General features: G+C 43.3%; 1 protein-coding gene across 1 annotated transcript in view; it reads left to right on the forward strand.

Annotated features, from left to right (window-relative positions):
* ano8b (anoctamin 8b) overlaps window positions 1–16,329 on the forward strand; it is a gene marked incomplete at its 3' end in the record, with an annotated part of 32,116 nt that extends 15,787 nt beyond the window's left edge. Inside the window, exons 8-17 of the mRNA XM_079844570.1 lie at window positions 2,184–2,345; window positions 2,435–2,587; window positions 4,008–4,134; window positions 6,157–6,212; window positions 6,290–6,364; window positions 8,750–9,442; window positions 12,169–12,360; window positions 12,456–12,587; window positions 13,787–13,897; window positions 15,655–16,329. Of these exons, the coding sequence (XP_079700696.1) occupies window positions 2,184–2,345; window positions 2,435–2,587; window positions 4,008–4,134; window positions 6,157–6,212; window positions 6,290–6,364; window positions 8,750–9,442; window positions 12,169–12,360; window positions 12,456–12,587; window positions 13,787–13,897; window positions 15,655–16,329 (2,376 nt within the window). The remainder of the gene's footprint in view (window positions 1–2,183; window positions 2,346–2,434; window positions 2,588–4,007; window positions 4,135–6,156; window positions 6,213–6,289; window positions 6,365–8,749; window positions 9,443–12,168; window positions 12,361–12,455; window positions 12,588–13,786; window positions 13,898–15,654) is intronic.
* Between the last annotated feature and the right edge of the window lie 2,458 nt (window positions 16,330–18,787).

The following is an 18,787-nucleotide window of genomic DNA, read 5'->3' on the forward strand; positions in this document are numbered from 1 at the left end:
GTCACAGAGCGGGGTCAGCGCATGCTGAGGGCCACAGAGCGGGGTCAGCGCATGCTGAGGGTCACAGAGCGGGGTCAGCACATGCTGAGGGTCACAGAGCGGGGTCAGCACATGCTTAGGGTCACAGAGCGGGGTCAGCACATGCTTAGGGTCACAGAGCGGGGTCAGCACATGCTGAGGGTCACAGAGCGGAGTCAGCACATGCTTAGGGTCACAGAGCGGGGTCAGCACATGCTGAGGGTCACAGAGCGGGGTCAGCGCATGCTGAGGGTCACAGAGCGGGGTCAGCTCATGCTGAGGGTCACAGAGCGGGGTCAGCGCATGCTGAGGGTCACAGAGCGGGGTCAGCACATGCTGAGGGTCACAGAGCGGAGTCAGCTCATGCTGAGGGTCACAGAGCGGGGTCAGCACATGCTGAGGGTCACAGAGCGGGGTCAGCACATGCTTAGGGTCACAGAGCGGGGTCAGCACATGCTTAGGGTCACAGAGCGGGGTCAGCACATGCTGAGGGTCACAGAGCGGGGTCAGCACATGCTTAGGGTCACAGAGCGGGGTCAGCACATGCTGAGGGTCACAGAGCGGGGTCAGCGCATGCTGAGGGTCACAGAGCGGGGTCAGCTCATGCTGAGGGTCACAGAGCGGGGTCAGCGCATGCTGAGGGTCACAGAGCGGGGTCAGCGCATGCTGAGGGTCACAGAGCGGGGTCAGCTCATGCTGAGGGTCACAGAGCGGGGTCAGCGCATGCTGAGGGTCACAGAGCGGGGTCAGCGCATGCTGAGGGTCACAGAGCGGGGTCAGCGCATGCTGAGGGTCACAGAGCGGGGTCAGCTCATGCTGAGGGTCACAGAGCGGGGTCAGCACATGCTTAGGGTCACAGAGCGGGGTCAGCTCATGCTGAGGGTCACAGAGCGGGGTCAGCACATGCTGAGGGTCACAGAGCGGGGTCAGCACATGCTGAGGGTCACAGAGCGGGGTCAGCTCATGCTGAGGGTCACAGAGCGGGGTCAGCTCATGCTGAGGGTCACAGAGCGGGGTCAGCGCATGCTGAGGGTCACAGAGCGGGGTCAGCGCATGCTGAGGGTCACAGAGCGGGGTCAGCGCATGCTGAGGGTCACAGAGCGGGGTCAGCTCATGCTGAGGGTCACAGAGCGGGGTCAGCACATGCTTAGGGTCACAGAGCGGGGTCAGCTCATGCTGAGGGTCACAGAGCGGGGTCAGCACATGCTTAGGGTCACAGAGCGGGGTCAGCACATGCTGAGGGTCACAGAGCGGGGTCAGCTCATGCTGAGGGTCACAGAGCGGGGTCAGCACATGCTGAGGGTCACAGAGCGGGGTCAGCGCATGCTGAGAGCCACAGAAGTGGCCAACTTTCTGCAGAGTCAAGAGCTCCAGACCTCCAAACTTCTGTGGCCTTCAGATGAGCTCAAGAACAGTGTGTAGAGCTTCATGGAATGGGTTTCCATGGCCGAGCTGCTCATCCAAGCCTTACATCACCAAGTGCAATGCAAAGTGTGGGTAAAGTGTGCCGCCACTGGACTCTAGAGCAGTGGAGACGTGTTCTCTGAGTGACCAATCACGCTTCTCTGTCTGACGAGTCTGGGTTTGGCGGTTGCCAGGAGAACAGGATTTGCCTGACTGCATTGTGCCAAGTGTAAAGTTTGGTGGAGAGGGGATTATAGGGTGGGGTTGTTTTTCAGGGGTTAGTTCCAGTGAAAGGAACTCTCAATGCAAGACATTTTGGACAATTTCATGCTCCCAACTTTGTGGGACCAGTTTGGGGACGGCCCCTTCCTGTCCCAGCATGACTGCTCCAGTGCTCAAAGCGTCTCCATAAAGACATGATGAGGAGTTTGGTGTGGAGGAACTGGAGTCCTGACCTCAACCCGATAGAACAGCTTTGGGATGAATTAGAGCGGAGACTGAGAGCCAGGCCTTCTCGTCCAACATCACTAATGAAGAATCCCCATAAACACACTCCTAAACCTTGAGGAAAGAAGAGCTGGAGCTGTTAGAGCGACTCCATATTAAACCCTACGGATTGAGAATGGGATGGCATTAAAGCTCATGTGCACAACACTTCTGGTGATATAGTGTGTGTGATATCCACCAATACAAAATACATCGCCGTTTCATTAACATGCTAAAGAAATGCCATTGTTGCTGTGATCTGTGTGTGTCCTCAGACCAGCCGGGACATCTGCTGTGTGGTGTTCGCTCTCTTTAATGTGGTGTGGGCCACACTGTTCCTGGAGCGCTGGAAGCGCAGAGGGGCGGAGCTGGCGTATAAATGGGGCACACTGGAGACCCCAGCAGAGGCCCTGGAGGAGCCCCGGCCCCAGTTCAGGGTAAGGGCCGTGTGCAGTGTCTGAACACACACACACCTGTGGTGAGATCTGCTCTTCAGTGTGTGTCCTCTCTCTCTCTCTGGGCTCAGGGTGTGAAGCGGTCCAGTCCGCTGACCGGCTGTGAGGAGTTCTACTATCCGCCCTGGAGGAGGAGGCTCTTCAGATGGCTGGTCAGCTTCCCTGTCTGTATATTATGCCTTTGCTTTGTGTTTCTGGCCATGCTCGTCTGCTTTGAGCTTCAGGTGAGTTACACACACACACACACACACACACACACACACACACACACACACACATGTTTGTTTTTGTGAAATGTGAGGACATTCCATAGGCGTAATGGTTTTTATACCATACAAACCATATTTTCTATCCCCTTACACTGACCCTAAACCTACCCATCACACACACACACACACACACACACACACTGCCCCTGCCCCTAAACCTACCCATCACACACACACACACACACACACACACACACACACACACACACACACTGCCCCTAACCCTCACAGGAGACTGTGCAGTTCACTTTCAGTGAAAAAACCTCATTCTGTGATTTATAAGCATTTTGAAAAGTGAGGACATGGGGAACGTCCTCATATTTCTCCCTCTTTTTGTAATACCCATGTCATTATACACATTTGTGTCCTGATATTTCACAAAAACATGCCCACACACACACACACACACTGATCGATGGTAGTTGACATCCTGCATGTTTTAATTATTAATTTTTATATGCAGATTTCATGTTCACCTCATATTAATCGAGAGACTGCGTGTACTTTTTGTACTTGTAAAAAATATTGTATAACAGGACGAGTGAAATATTTAAGAATTCACAGCTTTGGCGTATACAGTCATTTTAACCTAATATTATGTTGAAAATTCAATGCACACATTATAGTTTTTTAGCTTTTTAAATCTAATTTCAACTTTTCATTTCATAATGAGGACTTTTAAAATCATATTTAACAACATTTTATCTTATATGACTTAGCATGTCATTTTCTTGACTTTTTCTAATAATGAGGACTTTTAAAATCATATTTTCAACATTTGATCTTATAATTATGACTTAGTATGTCATATTTTTTACTTTATCTAATAAAGAGGACTTTTAAAATAATATTTTTCAACATTTTATCTTATAATTATGACTTAGCATGTCATATTTTTGACTTTTTATCTCATGAGGACTTCTAAAATCATATTTTCAACCTTTTATCTTATAATTATGACTTAACATGTCATATTTTTGACTGTTTATCTAATAATGAGGACTTTTAAAATCATATTTTCAAAATATTATCTTATAATAATGACTTAGCATGTCATATTTTTGACTTTTTATCTAATAATGAGGACTTTTAAAATCATATTTTCAACATTTTATCTTATAATTATGACTTAGCATGTCATATTTTTTACTTTATCTAATAAAGAGGACTTTTAAAATAATATTTTTCAACATTTTATCTTATAATTATGACTTAGCATGTCATATTTTTGACTTTTTATCTCATGAGGACTTTTAAAATCATATTTTCTCTTAATTTTGACTTTATGATAATTGAAATGAGCTGATCAGTGATATAGTTGAATATTTAGTGTCCCCGACTGAGTCAAAAGTTGTAATGAATTGATGTTTGGCAGGAATTTGTGATGGGGATTAAGGAGCTTCCGAGAGTAGCAAGATTTATCCCTAAAATCATGTTGGCCATCGCTGTGACGGCGTGTGATGAGGTGTACAGAAAGATCGCCTGCTGGCTAAACGACATGGGTGAGTGCGTTTATATCAGCGCTCGCTAGAATGTGTATCTCTGTGCTAAATTACTTAATTCGTTACTTAAAGCTGCACTATGTAAGATTTCTGCAGTTAAATATCCAAACTCCTCTAGGCCAGTGTTATATATTGTGTTCAGAGCACTTATAATATCCCAAATGTTTCCAGCTATTGGTAAATGGTGAGATGTTGTTTTAGGTGTGAGGGCGTGGCCTGTCGATGACATCATATCCGCGTTAGTTTGCGGTTTTATTCTGCAGAAGCGCTTTCCTCTCACTGCAGTGTGAACAGTGTGAAACTTACATAGTGCAGCTTTAATGGGGTGGTAAAACACGAGTGTGTAATGTTGCTGTTTGAGCATAAACAACATCTGCAAAGTTACAATGTTCAAAGTTTAAAGCAAAGGGAGATATTTGCTTTTAAAGAAGTCAATTTCTAAGGACTACAGCAAACGGCCAGTAGGAACTACAGACATTCCTCCAGGGTCTGTGACATCACCAGCCCCAATATTTGCATAAACCCCTCCTCCGAGAATATTAAATAAGGGGGGCGAGGCCATTTTGTATCGCTGCGTTGTTTTGGTATAGTTAGTTGTTGCCGCAATGCAGACGAAACGTTGTTATTTTCATCCGGATTGCACGTCCACTTTGTTCCAAGGGTCGGGGAGTTAGGGTCAATGGTTCACATTTATCTTTAACTCGGTCCCTCATAATTATAACCCAAATCTCGCTCTCTGTGCTGCACATCTCACGTAGGAAAGCTTCACAATCTTTGCGAGTTCAATGCAGGATTCGCACAACGGCTGGATTTAAAACAGCCCATGATTTATTTCTCGTCGATGTGTTTTCGTGTAATAGTTCGTATTGTTAATTGTATGTTGCAGCAAGGAAGTAAACAGATGACAACGCTCATTCATACTTAACGTTATCCGACAAACACCTAACGTTACAAACTTATTTTAAATCTCAACAGCGAACTTTGCATTAGTGTGAATGATTCTTTGATTAGAGCTTTGGTGTATTATTTATCTACAGGCCTGCTAATCATGCTTCTGTGTGTGATTTGGCCACTAGTAAAGCCAGTGTTTAGTGTTTTGGGTTAATAGTTCTTGCGACAGATATTTGGCTATAATCGTTCTAAAAATACAAAAGTAATCAGTAGCGATCACTATAGATCCGCAGTCTTTACTCTTGAGGACTGAACAGCTTCTGCTCGATCATCTGCACTAATATTGTCTGGGTCTGATTCGGGCTCAGATTGGTGTGGTTTTATTGACGCTATTGTTTCTAATATTGACAAAAGCACAGTCTACCGGTAAGGGAAGGGGCGTGGCGTTTCCGACAAACGTGCACTGCGGTTAGCGAATCACAACACACTGGGCCAGCTGACCAATCAGAGCCCATCGCGTATTTTTGAGGGACTGGCTTCATACAACCCAGAAACCATCAGGAGGGACAGAGCAGTGTAGAATAAAGGTCAAATATAGGAAAAATAATGAAATTTTTTAAAAACGAAGCATGAACACGTTACAGTGCAGCCCACAAACACAATCAAGCCTTCGAGAGAATGTGTTTACCACCCCTTAAACTCTTCATGAACACTGTGTTCAACAAAACTACATTTTAGAAGTTAATTGTGCACTAAATTCAGGAGGTTTTGGGTTAATAGTCAGTAGTAAAAAGGCTGAAATTTGTGGAATACAGCCTTCCAGAAGACAAACACAGGAGAGAAGGAGAAAGAAGACAAACACAGGAGAGAAGGAGAAAGAAGACAAACACAGGAGAGAAGGAGAAAGAAGACAAACACAGGAGAGAAGGAGAAAGAAGACAAACACAGGAGAGAAGGAGAAAGAAGACAAACACAGGAGAGAAGGAGAAAGAAGACAAACACAGGAGAGAAGGAGAAAGAAGACAAACACAGGAGAGAAGGAGAAAGAAGACAAACACAGGAGAGAAGGAGAAGAACACAGGCTATCTCTGTGAGATGAATACTAATGTCTTAATCTTCTGTTTCCCACAGAAAACTACAGACTCCAGAGTGCCTATGAGAAAAATCTCATCATCAAAATGGTTCTTGTAAGTACTTGTGAGAAAGTATTCAGCATTTTGTATCTACAATGTTCACGTTTTGCTCCTCTTTCTTTCTTTCTCAGTTTCAGTTTGTAAATTCTTATCTCAGCCTTTTCTATATTGGATTCTACCTCAAAGACATGGAGCGTCTGAAAGAGGTGAGCGACTCTGGCCAGTTCATTTACACAGCAAATCTTGATTTAGTTTTAGTATCCTGAATTGTTTTAAGTTTTAGTCTAGTTTTAGTCTCCTAAAATCGAATGAGTTTAGTTCAATTGTACTACATTAAGCATTTAAGCATCACATAACCGACTGTCACTTGAACTGACATTTTGACATCATTTTGTTTTTGACATTAAAAATACACAAAAGAGCTCAATTCACTTTTTTAAAAACATCTATATCGTTTTTATAACTTAGTTGGCCATATCAGGTTAAGCTAAAGCTTCAAATAAGTCTGTTTATTTATTTTTTTAAATTTCAGTTAACATTTATTTAATTTCAAGCAATGAAGTTTTTTTTAAATGGTTTTAGTGAACTATTATAACCCTGATACTTTATTGAATATGTGTCAAATACTGGTCTTTCCTCCTGACTATGAATTAAATGGGAATTAAATTAAACACAGTTTATTGTGTAAGCAAAAACGAATATATAATGCGTGACTTTTAATGATAAACAAGCTGGAAATACACCAGGACTCTTATTTTGAAATGTCTGAGCCTCTATTGCAGTTGCAGGAGCTCATTCAAGTTCAGATGAGGAGATAAATATGCATTATTACAACCGTCTAAAACATATAACTATATAAACATCATAAAGTCATTATTCATCAGCATTAGTTCATAAACACTGGTCTGGCATAAATGTGTGTTATTGATTGAGCCGCTCTGGAGCTGGATTGGGTGTGTGTGTGTGTGTGTGTGTGTGTGTGTGTGTGTGTGTGTGTGTGTGTGTGTGTGTGTGTGTGTGTGTGTGTTATTGATTGAGCTGGATTGGGGGTGTGTGAGCCTGTAGATCGTGTGTTTTCCAGCGGTTAGATCAGTTCAGATCAAATAAAAATTGGCGAAAATGACAGTTGATTTTCCTCATAGTTTTTGTCATCCAACACTAGTTTTTATTTAGTTATCGTCTCGTTTTCTTCATTGACGCATAAAATTAACACTGTTTCAAAACAATCCCCACATGTACTGAGGGGAGCTGAAGCTCATTATAATATGCAAATCTTATCCAATCCTAGCCGTGGGTGTTTCCTTCCAAGTCTTCAGTGGGACACGCCCATAAAAACAGAGCGTTCCGCGAGAGAGCCTCAAAACCAGGGCAGAAAATAGACATTACTGATTAATTATGATGTTTCTGAATGAAAAAACCACACGGACGTCATAAGTTGTGTTCGGCCTTGTCATGTGAGAGTGTAACTTGTCCTTTTCATCTCGTTTTTATTTGTTGACAAAAATGACAGTTGATTTTCCTCATAGTTTTGTCATCCAACACTAGTTTTTATTTAGTTATCGTCTCGTTTTCGTTAGTGAAAAAAGGTTGTTGACGAAAATTATTCGTCAACGAAATTAAAGGGTTAGTTCACCCAAAACTGTAAATTGTGTCATTAATGACTGAGCCTCATGTGGTTGGACACCCGTCAGACCTCCGTTCATCTTCAGACACAAATGAAGATATTTTAGTGTAAATCTGATGCTCTGAAAGGCCTCCATTGGCTCAACTTTACACTCTCAAGACCCTTAAAAGACACTAAAGACTAAAGTTACAAAGTCCATCTCACTACAGCGGCTCTACAATAACTTTATGAAGACGAGAATAGTTTTACATTTAGTCATTTAGCAGACGCTTTTATCCAAAGCGACTTACAAATGAGGGCAATAGAAGCAGCTAGAGCAGTCGAAGGGCAGCAATATCAGCAATATGCAAGTGCTGTAAGAAGTCTCAGTTAGTCTAGCACAGAACAAAACAGATAGTTTTTGTGCGCAAACCGCCAAACTGCTGAAATGACATGACTTTGGCGATCCAAACTGCTGAATCGACTCACTGATTCATAACGCTCTGAACCGCTGAATCGACTCACTGATTCATAACGCTCTGAACTGCTGAATCGACTCACTGATTCATAACGCTCTGAACTGCTGAATCGACTCACTGATTCATAACGCTTCAAAGCTTCATGATGCCGTGTTTTGAAATCGTCATCACTATATAAGTCGTTATTTAGGGTTTTTTTGCGCACAAAAACTATTCTCGTCTTCATAAAGTTATTGTAGAGCCGCTGTAGTGAGATGGACTTTGTAACTTTAGTCTTTAGTGTCTTTTAAGGGTCTTGAGAGTGTAAAGTTGAGCCAATGGAGGCCTTTCAGAGCATCAGATTTACACTAAAATATCTTCATTTGTGTCTGAAGATGAACGGAGGTCTGACGGGTGTCCAACCACATGAGGCTCAGTCATTAATGACACAATTTACATTTTTGGCTGAACTAACCCTTTAACACTTTGTGATGTGAGAGTGTAACTTGTCAGTGTTTCTGTTGCTGCAGATGCTGGCCACGCTGCTGATTATCCGGCAGTTTGTGCAGAACATGAAGGAAGTCCTGCAGCCCTATCTGGCCGAGCGCCACCGATTGGGTGAGCTCACGCTGCGGGCGGTTTGGGAGCTTCTAGTCTCCGCCCTGCTGAAGTATGGGCGGCTCGCGGCCGGGAGAGCTCAGGTCTCACCCACTGTTCTGGGGTCAGGTCTGGGCGGCCCACAGATGGCGGAGGAGAAGCCAGAACGCAAGTGTCTCAATGGCGGCTGTGGCGTCCCGGATGAGGATGTGGATGAGGAGCACAGTGAGGAGGAATCAGAGAGCCTCATCGACTGCGGCCTGAAGCTGCGAAAGGTCAGCTTCATTGAGAAGGTGGAGCGCAAGTCCACCATCGGCCCAGTGGATGACGGCTTCCTGGAGGAGGGCAGCCCCACCATGGTGGAGCGGGGCATGGACCCCGCCTCGGTTTTTGAGATGTGCGATGATGATGATGAAAACGGGGGTCCAGAGATGAAGGAGCTGAGCGCCGAGCCGACGCCCACAGGGGCGGAGAACAGCACATCGGTCAGGCTCCGGAAGAGGGGGCGGAGCTTAGAGAGGGCGGACAGTAGGATGAAGAGAGACTCGTGGATGGATCCTCCTGAGGATCAGGAAAGCTCTGCGCTAACACAGGCCGAGATCGAGAGCTGCATGCAGACACACCAGGTCAGAACACACAACATGCGTCTAACTCGCAGAGTTCATTTTGATTTAGTTTTAGTCGACTAAATATCATAAGTACTAGGGATTGCCACAATTCTCAATATAATATTGAAGCGTTCGGTACGGCATTCACGGTTCAATACGTGCTTGTGAATTGCGGTTTTTCGGTTTTGCATTTAATTAAGTATTTTTCTACAAATTCTATAATTTGCCTCCATCCCAATACTGAACAACGACATACATTCACATCAGATCACAGGTTAGTGGTAGAGTTATACTCACAGGACACTAGAGATATTCACAATCACGAACGTTCATTATCTGCATGCGTTTTAAAGCCTTGCCGGTTCATTCGCGTGCACGGTTTTAAAGGGTTAGTTCAGCCAAAAATGTAAATTGTGTCATTAATGACTGAGCCTCATGTGGTTGGACACCCGTCAGACCTCCGTTCATCTTCAGACACAAATGAAGATATTTTAGTGTAAATCTGATGCTCTGAAAGGCCTCCATTGGCTCAACTTTACACTCTCAAGACCCTTAAAAGACACTAAAGACTAAAGTTACAAAGTCCATCTCACTACAGCGGCTCTACAATAACTTTATGAAGACGAGAATAGTTTCTGTGCGCAAAAAAACCCTAAATAACGACTTATATAGTGATGACGATTTCAAAACACGGCATCATGAAGCTTCGAAGCGTTATGAATCAGTGAGTCGATTCAGCGGTTCAGAGCGTTATGAATCAGTGAGTCGATTCAGTGGTTTGAATCGCCAAATTTCAGCAGTTTGGCGGTTTGACACACGATCCGAATCATGATTCGACTCACTGATTCATAACGCTCTCTGAACCGCTGAATCGACTCACTGATTCATAACGCTCTGAAGCTTCATGAGGCCGTGTTTTGAAATCGTCATCACTATATAAGTCGTTATTTAGGGTTTTTTTGCGCACAAAAACTATTCTCGTCTTCATAAAGTTATTGTAGAGTCGCTGTAGTGAGATGGACTTTGTAACTTTAGTCTTTAGTGTCTTTTAAGGGTCTTGAGAGTGTAAAGTTGAGCCAATGGAGGCCTTTCAGAGCATCAGATTTACACTAAAATATCTTCATTTGTGTCTGAAGATGAACGGAGGTCTGACGGGTGTCCAACCACATGAGGCTCAGTCATTAATCACACAATTTACATTTTTGGCTGAACTAACCCTTTAACATGCGCTTCTCAGAGCGCGCGCACTAAACGCCTGTCAAACACGTGATTACTGGACTCAGTAGTCGTCTTACTGCGCTAATACTGTCAAATACACACAAGGTTAACATAAACACAGTGGGTTATGTCTAAAGTCAAAGTAAAATCGGCGTGTCTGTATATTAGATGCGCGCAGGTCTTTAATTGACAGCAGCGCAGCCTATAGTGAACACGCGATCCTTAAAGGGACAGTTCACCTCTAAAATGATGTCATTATTTACTCACTCTAATATTGTTCCAAACCTGTATTCATTTCTCATTTTTGAGTGAACTATCCATTTAATGTTAATACAACAACAAAATACAAGTTTTTCAATTCTTTTAATTAAAATGAGAGTATTGCAATTAAAAAATAGTCTTTTTTCTCCTTAAGACTTTTTCCATGTACACAAAAGGCCTATTTCTCTCAAATAGTGTTTAAAACAGAACAATGGTTTTAAACTAAAGCAGTCTCTGTAGTAGTGTGTGTGTGTGTGTGTGTGTGTGTGTGTGTGTGTGTGTGTGTGTGTGTGTGTGTGTGTGTGTGTGTGTGTGTGTGTGTGTGTGTGTGAGTGTGTGATCTAGATTACTGATACCGCCTAAAAAAAAGTCATCTAAAGGGTTAGTTCACCCAAAAATGTAAATTGTGTCATTAATGACTGAGCCTCATGTGGTTGGACACCCGTCAGACCTCCGTTCATCTTCAGACACAAATGAAGATATTTTAGTGTAAATCTGATGCTCTGAAAGGCCTCCATTGGCTCAACTTTACACTCTCAAGACCCTTAAAAGACACTAAAGACTAAAGTTACAAAGTCCATCTCACTACAGCGGCTCTACAATAACTTTATGAAGACGAGAATAGTTTCTGTGCGCAAAAAAACCCTAAATAACGACTTATATAGTGATGACGATTTCAAAACACGGCATCATGAAGCTTCGAAGCGTTATGAATCAGTGAGTCGATTCAGCGGTTCAGAGCGTTATGAGTCAGTGAGTCGAATGATGATTCGGATTGCGTGTCAAACCGCCAAACTGCTGAAATTTGGAGATTCAAACCACTGAATCGACTCATACACTGATTCATAACGCTCTGAACCGCTGAATCGACTCACTGATTCATAACGCTCTGAACCGCTGAATCGACTCACTGATTCATAACGCTTCGAAGCTTAATGATGCCGTGTTTTGAAATCGTCATCTCTATATAAGTCGTTATTTAGGGTTTTTTTGCGCACAGAAACTATTCTCGTCTTCATAAAGTTATTGTAGAGCCGCTGTAGTGAGATGGACTTTGTAACTTTAGTCTTTAGTGTCTTTTAAGGGTCTTGAGAGTGTAAAGTTGAGCCAATGGAGGCCTTTCAGAGCATCAGATTTACACTAAAATATCTTCATTTGTGTCTGAAGATGAACGGAGGTCTGACGGGTGTCCAACCACATGAGGCTCAGTCATTAATGACACAATTTACAGTTTTGGCTGAACTAACCCTTTAACTGCTTTCCAGGACACATTTCAGGACTACCAGGAGATGTTTGTCCAGTTTGGATATGTGGTTCTCTTTTCCTCTGCCTTCCCATTGGCCGCCATGTGTGCCCTCATCAACAACATCATCGAGATCCGCAGTGATGCGTTTAAACTGTGCACCAGCTTACAGAGGCCGTTCGGCCTGAGGGTGGGCAGCATCGGGCAATGGCAGGTTAGACCACCCGGAGGACACACGTCTTCTTTTGATATAGTTCTAGGAGTGTCTTTGTGTTACAAGGTTGTGTAAAATCCTGTATCATTGCACAGACAGTGATGGAAGCCATGGGTCTGATCGCCATCATCGTGAACTGCTATCTGATTGGTCAGTGTGGGCAGCTACAGAGACTGTTTCCCTGGCTTAGTCCTGAGATGGCCATCATCTCCATCGTCATCCTAGAGGTACACACACACTCCAGCGCATACACACACTCCTCCAGCGCATACACACACTCCAGCGCATACACACACTCCAGCGCATACACACACTCCAGCGCATACACACACTCCAGCGCATACACACACTCCAGCGCATACACACACTCCAGCGCACACACACACTCCAGCACATACACACACTCCAGCGCATACACACACACTAAAGCGCATACACACACTCCAGCGCATACACACTCCAGCGCACACACACACTCCAGCGCATACACACACTCCAGCGCATACACACACTCCAGCGCATACACACACTCCAGCGCATACACACACTCCAGCGCATACACACACTCCAGCGCATACACACACTCCAGCGCATACACACACTCCAGCGCATACACACACTCCAGCGCATACACACACTCCAGCGCACACACACACTCCAGCGCACACACACACTCCATATAAATCTAATGCCAAGTTCACACTACACAGCTTTCAAACATGGCGGAACAAAACAGAGACAGTGTTATTGGTGCTGCTCGATAGAATTAGGTTTGTGAAGCTATGGCAACAGTGCTCATGCATCTATGATGTTTGACATGCTAAATCATAATTATAAGATAAAATGTGGAAAATATGATTTTAAAAGTCGTCATTATTAGATAAAAAGTCAAAAAAATGACATGCTAAGTGATAATTATAAGATAAAATTTTGAAAATATGATTTTAAAAGTCCTCATTATTAGATAAAAAGTCAAAAATATGACATGTGGTCATAATTACTGTAAATGCTGACGATGGCAGAGGCGCTTCAGTGGCCAGCATTAATGTAACTCTCGGTTGTTGGTTTAGGCTTGTTTCTGAAGGACATCGCAGCGTTAAAGATGATAAAGATGATAATCGGTGATTTGTCTGTGAGCAGCGTGACATTACTCGTCCACGACACGGCAAGAATTTAGGAGTCAAAAGCGCATAATCTGACTATCGTTACAGATAATAATATTGTGATGTTGGCATTTCTCACTGTATATGAACCCTGACTCCATTAGTGTCGTAGGTTATGAAGTTTCTAATTGGATGGAATAGTGTGAAGCTAAAAATCAGTCTATGCCCAGAATACACTGCTTAATAATCTCTTAAATCTGCCACAATATGTTAGAGATATGATAAAAGACTGACTTCTGTTCTTCTTTCCTCTCCATGATCAGCACTTTGCAGTCCTACTGAAGTATATCATTCATGTGGCGATACCCGACATCCCCAGCTGGGTTGGAGAGGAAATGGCCAAGCTGGAGTTTCAGCGCAAAGAGGCGTTCAAGGTAAGTTAGTTCTGTATTAGTAGTGCTGGTTGACCACAGGACAGATTTACTAAACAGGGCAAGTTAGTGTGAGAGCGCAATTCCAAAAAAGCCCCGATGGGAGTGGGCAGCGACACACACATTAATGAACACACACACAGCCGGATCACTTCCATGATGACCCACACAATCGATAGTAGGGATGCAACACTACAGTTAGTCCACGGCTCAATACACACCGCGGTTTTTAACCACGGTTCGGTTCGGTTCTGATGGCTTGTCACATCAGTTTTTTTGCTATTCTATTCTTATGCGACAGGAACAGCAAGAGGTTAAGGAGAAAAAAGACTATTTTTTATTGCAATACTCTCTCTTTATTTTACTTAACCCTTAATCGTCCCTTGCGGTCCAGCTTACCCCACTGGACTTTTCCTCCATTTTTAAAAAGTGTTCCCTTCATCTCAGGGCCATGAGACTCTGTGACTTTTCCTAAATAATCTATCTAAACATGCACAAACAATCTGGGCTTGATTTAGTTGTTCTAAAGGTTACTCGGTTACAGTTGGTGTTACCACAGTAAACACATGATAATGCTGATGAACTGCTGGTTAAAAGTATTCTAACTCGGCTCAGTGTTTCTCCTGATTTGTATGTTAGTGTTGTTGATTAAGTCGGCGCTGTTTCACTGGCTTTAGACTAAATTAAATCTCAGAGAGATGACATGTCTTGTTTGTTGTAAACATGACAGATTTGACAAAAGCTTGAGCTGACAGTAGCTTGTGATAGGACACTGATGTAAATGTATAGATATTTAACAATATCTGTAAAACTTTCATCAACCAAAAAGTTTTAATGGGTGAAATGTAAATATTATCAGTGAGTTAGAACTCTATTCTTATTTAAATGTAACAAGTGCTCTATTGAGATCAGCACAGGTAAAACCACACTACAAAACATGCTTTTCTTACTCAGTATTTCTGTCTTTTGTCCAGTCCAAATATCTAAAAATTCTTGAACATGTAAATCACTCGTGCGAATCACGTCATTCGCGTCCAGTGTGAACTGTTGTGAACTTTATCCGGGTCACAGGGCACCATCTGTTGTGAACTTTTATCTTCTAACGTGTAGGAAACTCAGAAGATGAAGACCAGGAGACTTCTGGATCAAACAGAAGTTATTCTTTTAATGAGCACTCTCTGTGCTGCAGGTCGTCCGAAAACAGTCTGATTTAATAGTACAAAATAATGCAATTTATCTACATTTCAGGGGGAAGGGTTATACAGCAGGGGGAGGGGTTATAGAGCAGGGGGAGGGGTTATACAGCAGGGGGAGGGGTTATACAGCAGGGGGAGGGGTTATACAGCAGGGGAGGAGACATAGGAAAATTGGGACACACCCCAAACATTCCTGTCTCATCAGCCATAATTCAATCAGCATAACAGTGCCATTCAAACGCAGAGATGCTAATCCAATCACTAAACTTGTCATGGTAAATAGTCAGGAAGTGCATAGAGACAAAAAACGTAATGTCTCAAACACTTACACAGCCTGACGTAATCTCCTTAGAATTTCCTCAAGTTTACTTCAAAATGTAAAACACAAATATAGATAATGTTTTCAGTTATATTCTATTACATTGGAACCTAGATATAACAATGTATAAATTTGTAATCCCACAATTGAACGCACCATTAGGCTGCTTTTTGGAAAGCTGCATAGCAACATCCTGACAACTCACTAGAATTGTGTCAGTAACTGGATTGGCATCTGTTTTTCAGAAGCATGAGCGTCAGGCGCAGCAGCATTTCCAGCAGCAGCAGAGGAGGAAGCGTGAGGAAGAGGAGCGCCAGCGCCAGGCGGAGTACCAGGCCCGGCGGGATCGAGATGACGGACGCTCGGACGACCATCACCACGACAAGAGCCAAGGTGGCAAATCCAGACCTGGGGGTGGAGGAAGCGCTTCTGCTGGGGACAAACCCAAGCGGCCCAGCTCACTCCTCGGCAACAACAATGTCATGAAGCTGAAGCAGATCATCCCTCTCCAGAACAAGTTCTCTTCCGGCACGGCCCGTTCTCCACAGTCGCCCACGGGCACTGAACCCAAGCTACCGGGCTTTCTTAGCTTCAAGTTCCTGAAGTCTCCAGAGAACAAGAAAGAGACTGCGACCGCTTCCTCCAGCGCGTCTACGGTTCCTCCAGTCCAGGAGAGGGCGGAGCGGTCCCAATCCCCCAACAAGTCCTTCAATCCTGGGAAACTCTTTAACTTCGGGAAATCAGAAGCAGGGGCATGTGTGAATGGGGCTCAGCCTTCAAAACCAGGGGACGGGGGACAGATGCACGACAAGCCCCCCAATAAGTCCGACCTCAACGGGGTTCCGGACGAAATCCCGTCCCCTTGTGGAGAGAATGGGGAGAATGGATCTGATGTTGATCCTTCGGGTCCTAAGATGTAACGAGAAACTGCTTAGTAACACTGAGGGAGGGAGGAAGTGTGGAAAGGGGAAGGCTGCAAAAAATAGGATTATTGTCTTGTTTTCAGTCCAAATATCAAAAAAATCTTATATTAAAGCTACACTGTGTGATATTTTCCCCCATCTAGTGGTGAAAAGGTATATCCTGTGAATATTAGTTTCTGTTCCTCTCAATTCCGATTTCGGTGGCCGATTTAGTCCAAGATTAACATGGCTTCCAGCTCGACCTCGTCCACATTTGATGCCATCGAGTGTTAAAACGCCAAAGGCGAAGCTTGAATTTACGGGAATGTCCCTCTTTGGCTAATGTACTTTCAAGATGGAGGAGCAACATGGCGACCCGCATTCAAACCCTCACCCGTATGTGTTTACAATGGCATATTATAAATTTACCAGAATACTTTATTACGTGAAAGAAGTAAATATACATTAATGAGCACATATATTTTTGAAAGAACTAAGTGTTTTTACTAGCTCAGAATAAACTAAAAAAGTTACACAGTGTAGCTTTAAGAAGCATTTACTAGACAAGCAAAAGTTTTTGTCTTGTTTTGGGGGAAAATAACTCAAAATTAAGGGAGTTTTTGCTTTAAATAAGCAAAATAATCTGCCAATGGGGTAAGAAAAATAATCAGTTTGAATTAAGATTATTTTCCTTACCCCATTGGAAGATTATTTTGCTTATTTTAAGCAAAAACTCCCTTAATTTTGAGTTATTTTCCCCCAAAATAACACAAAATGTTTGCTTGTCTAGTAAATGCTTCTTAATGTAAGATTTTTTAGATATTTGGACTGAAAACAAGACAAAAATACTAAGTAAGAAAAGCATTTTTTGCAGTGTGTAAGATGCGACCTGGAAGCTGTTGAGTAAAATACATAAGGGGGAATTCACTAAAAGCCGGGGATACTTCATTTTCCGTGTTCCACTTCATCTAACACACAATTGGCTGTGCAAGTAGTTCAAAGTGTAAACTATTGAGCGCATGTTGGATAGTGGACATGAAAATTGGGACATCAAAATGGCGGAGCACGGACTAGAGAAGTGTACCTCCGGCTTTAGAGTATATTGCGCCCACCGATTAGCGTTGTGTATTTGCACGTGTTGTCTGCGTTGTTTTAGCACCCGATTCACTCCAGTGAGCGAATCCGGTAACGGTTGCCACGAAAGTACTTGCGCCTTATTTCCAGACAATAGTTTAGAGACAAGCGGGCGGTACAATTTACACACTTTTCCAAAACTTGCTTGCTATAATTACTACTGGAAAATTTAAAGTCAAATCAGTTTACCGTCAGCTCTTCGTTTGGATGGAAAGTGAGCTGATGATGAAAGAATGATGTCCTTTAAATCCGCATGGCACAGTGCTGTCCTAGACCCTGGATCAATCGGATCGCAGCGAGAGACGCATGGTTTTGTGCAGAGCTGCCACACGCTAGAATGGTGCAACTGTTTAGTGAATTCGCCCCGTAATGGTTAATGCTTCGCTATATTTCAGGAGAAACTCATAGTAAAGACCCCCCTCCAAACACTCGCACACTGAAAGGGTTAGTTCACCCAAAAATGTAAATTGTGTCATTAATGACTGAGCCTCATGTGGTTGGACACCCGTCAGACCTCCGTTCATCTTCAGACACAAATGAAGATATTTTAGTGTAAATCTGATGCTCTGAAAGGCCTCCATTGGCTCAACTTTACACTCTCAAGACCCTTAAAAGACACTAAAGACTAAAGTTACAAAGTCCATCTCACTACAGCGGCTCTACAATAACTTTATGAAGACGAGAATAGTTTTTGTGCGCAAAAAAACCCTAAATAACGACTTATATAGTGATGACGATTTCAAAACACGGCATCATGAAGCTTCAAAGCGTTATGAATCAGTCGAATCATGATTCGGATCACGTGTCAAACCGCCAAACTGCTGAAATCACGTGACTTTTGCGATCCAAACCACTGAATCGACTCACTGATTCATAACGCTTCGAACCGCTGAATCGACTCACTGATTCATAACGCTTCAAACCGCTGAATCGACTCACTGATTCATAATGCTTCAAACCGCTGAATCGACTCACTGATTCATAACGCTTCGAAACGCTAAATCGACTCGCTGATTCATAACGCTTCGAAACGCTAAATCGACTCGCTGATTCATAACGCTTCGAACCGCTGAATCGACTCGCTGATTCATAACGCTTCGAAACGCTAAATCGACTCACTGATTCATAACGCTTTGAACCGCTGAATCGACTCACTGATTCATAACGCTTCAAATCTTCGAATTTTTGGCGCACAGAAACTATTCTCGCCGATTCATAAAGTTATTGTAGAGCCGCTGTAGTGAGATGGACTTTGTAACTTTAGTCTTTAGTGTCTTTTAAGGGTCTTGAGAGTGTAAAGTTGAGCCAATGGAGGCCTTTCAGAGCATCAGATTTACACTAA

Source organism: Gobio gobio, assembly GCF_949357685.1.
Source record: "Gobio gobio genome assembly, chromosome: 19".
Classification (NCBI taxonomy): Eukaryota; Metazoa; Chordata; class Actinopteri; order Cypriniformes; family Gobionidae; genus Gobio; species Gobio gobio.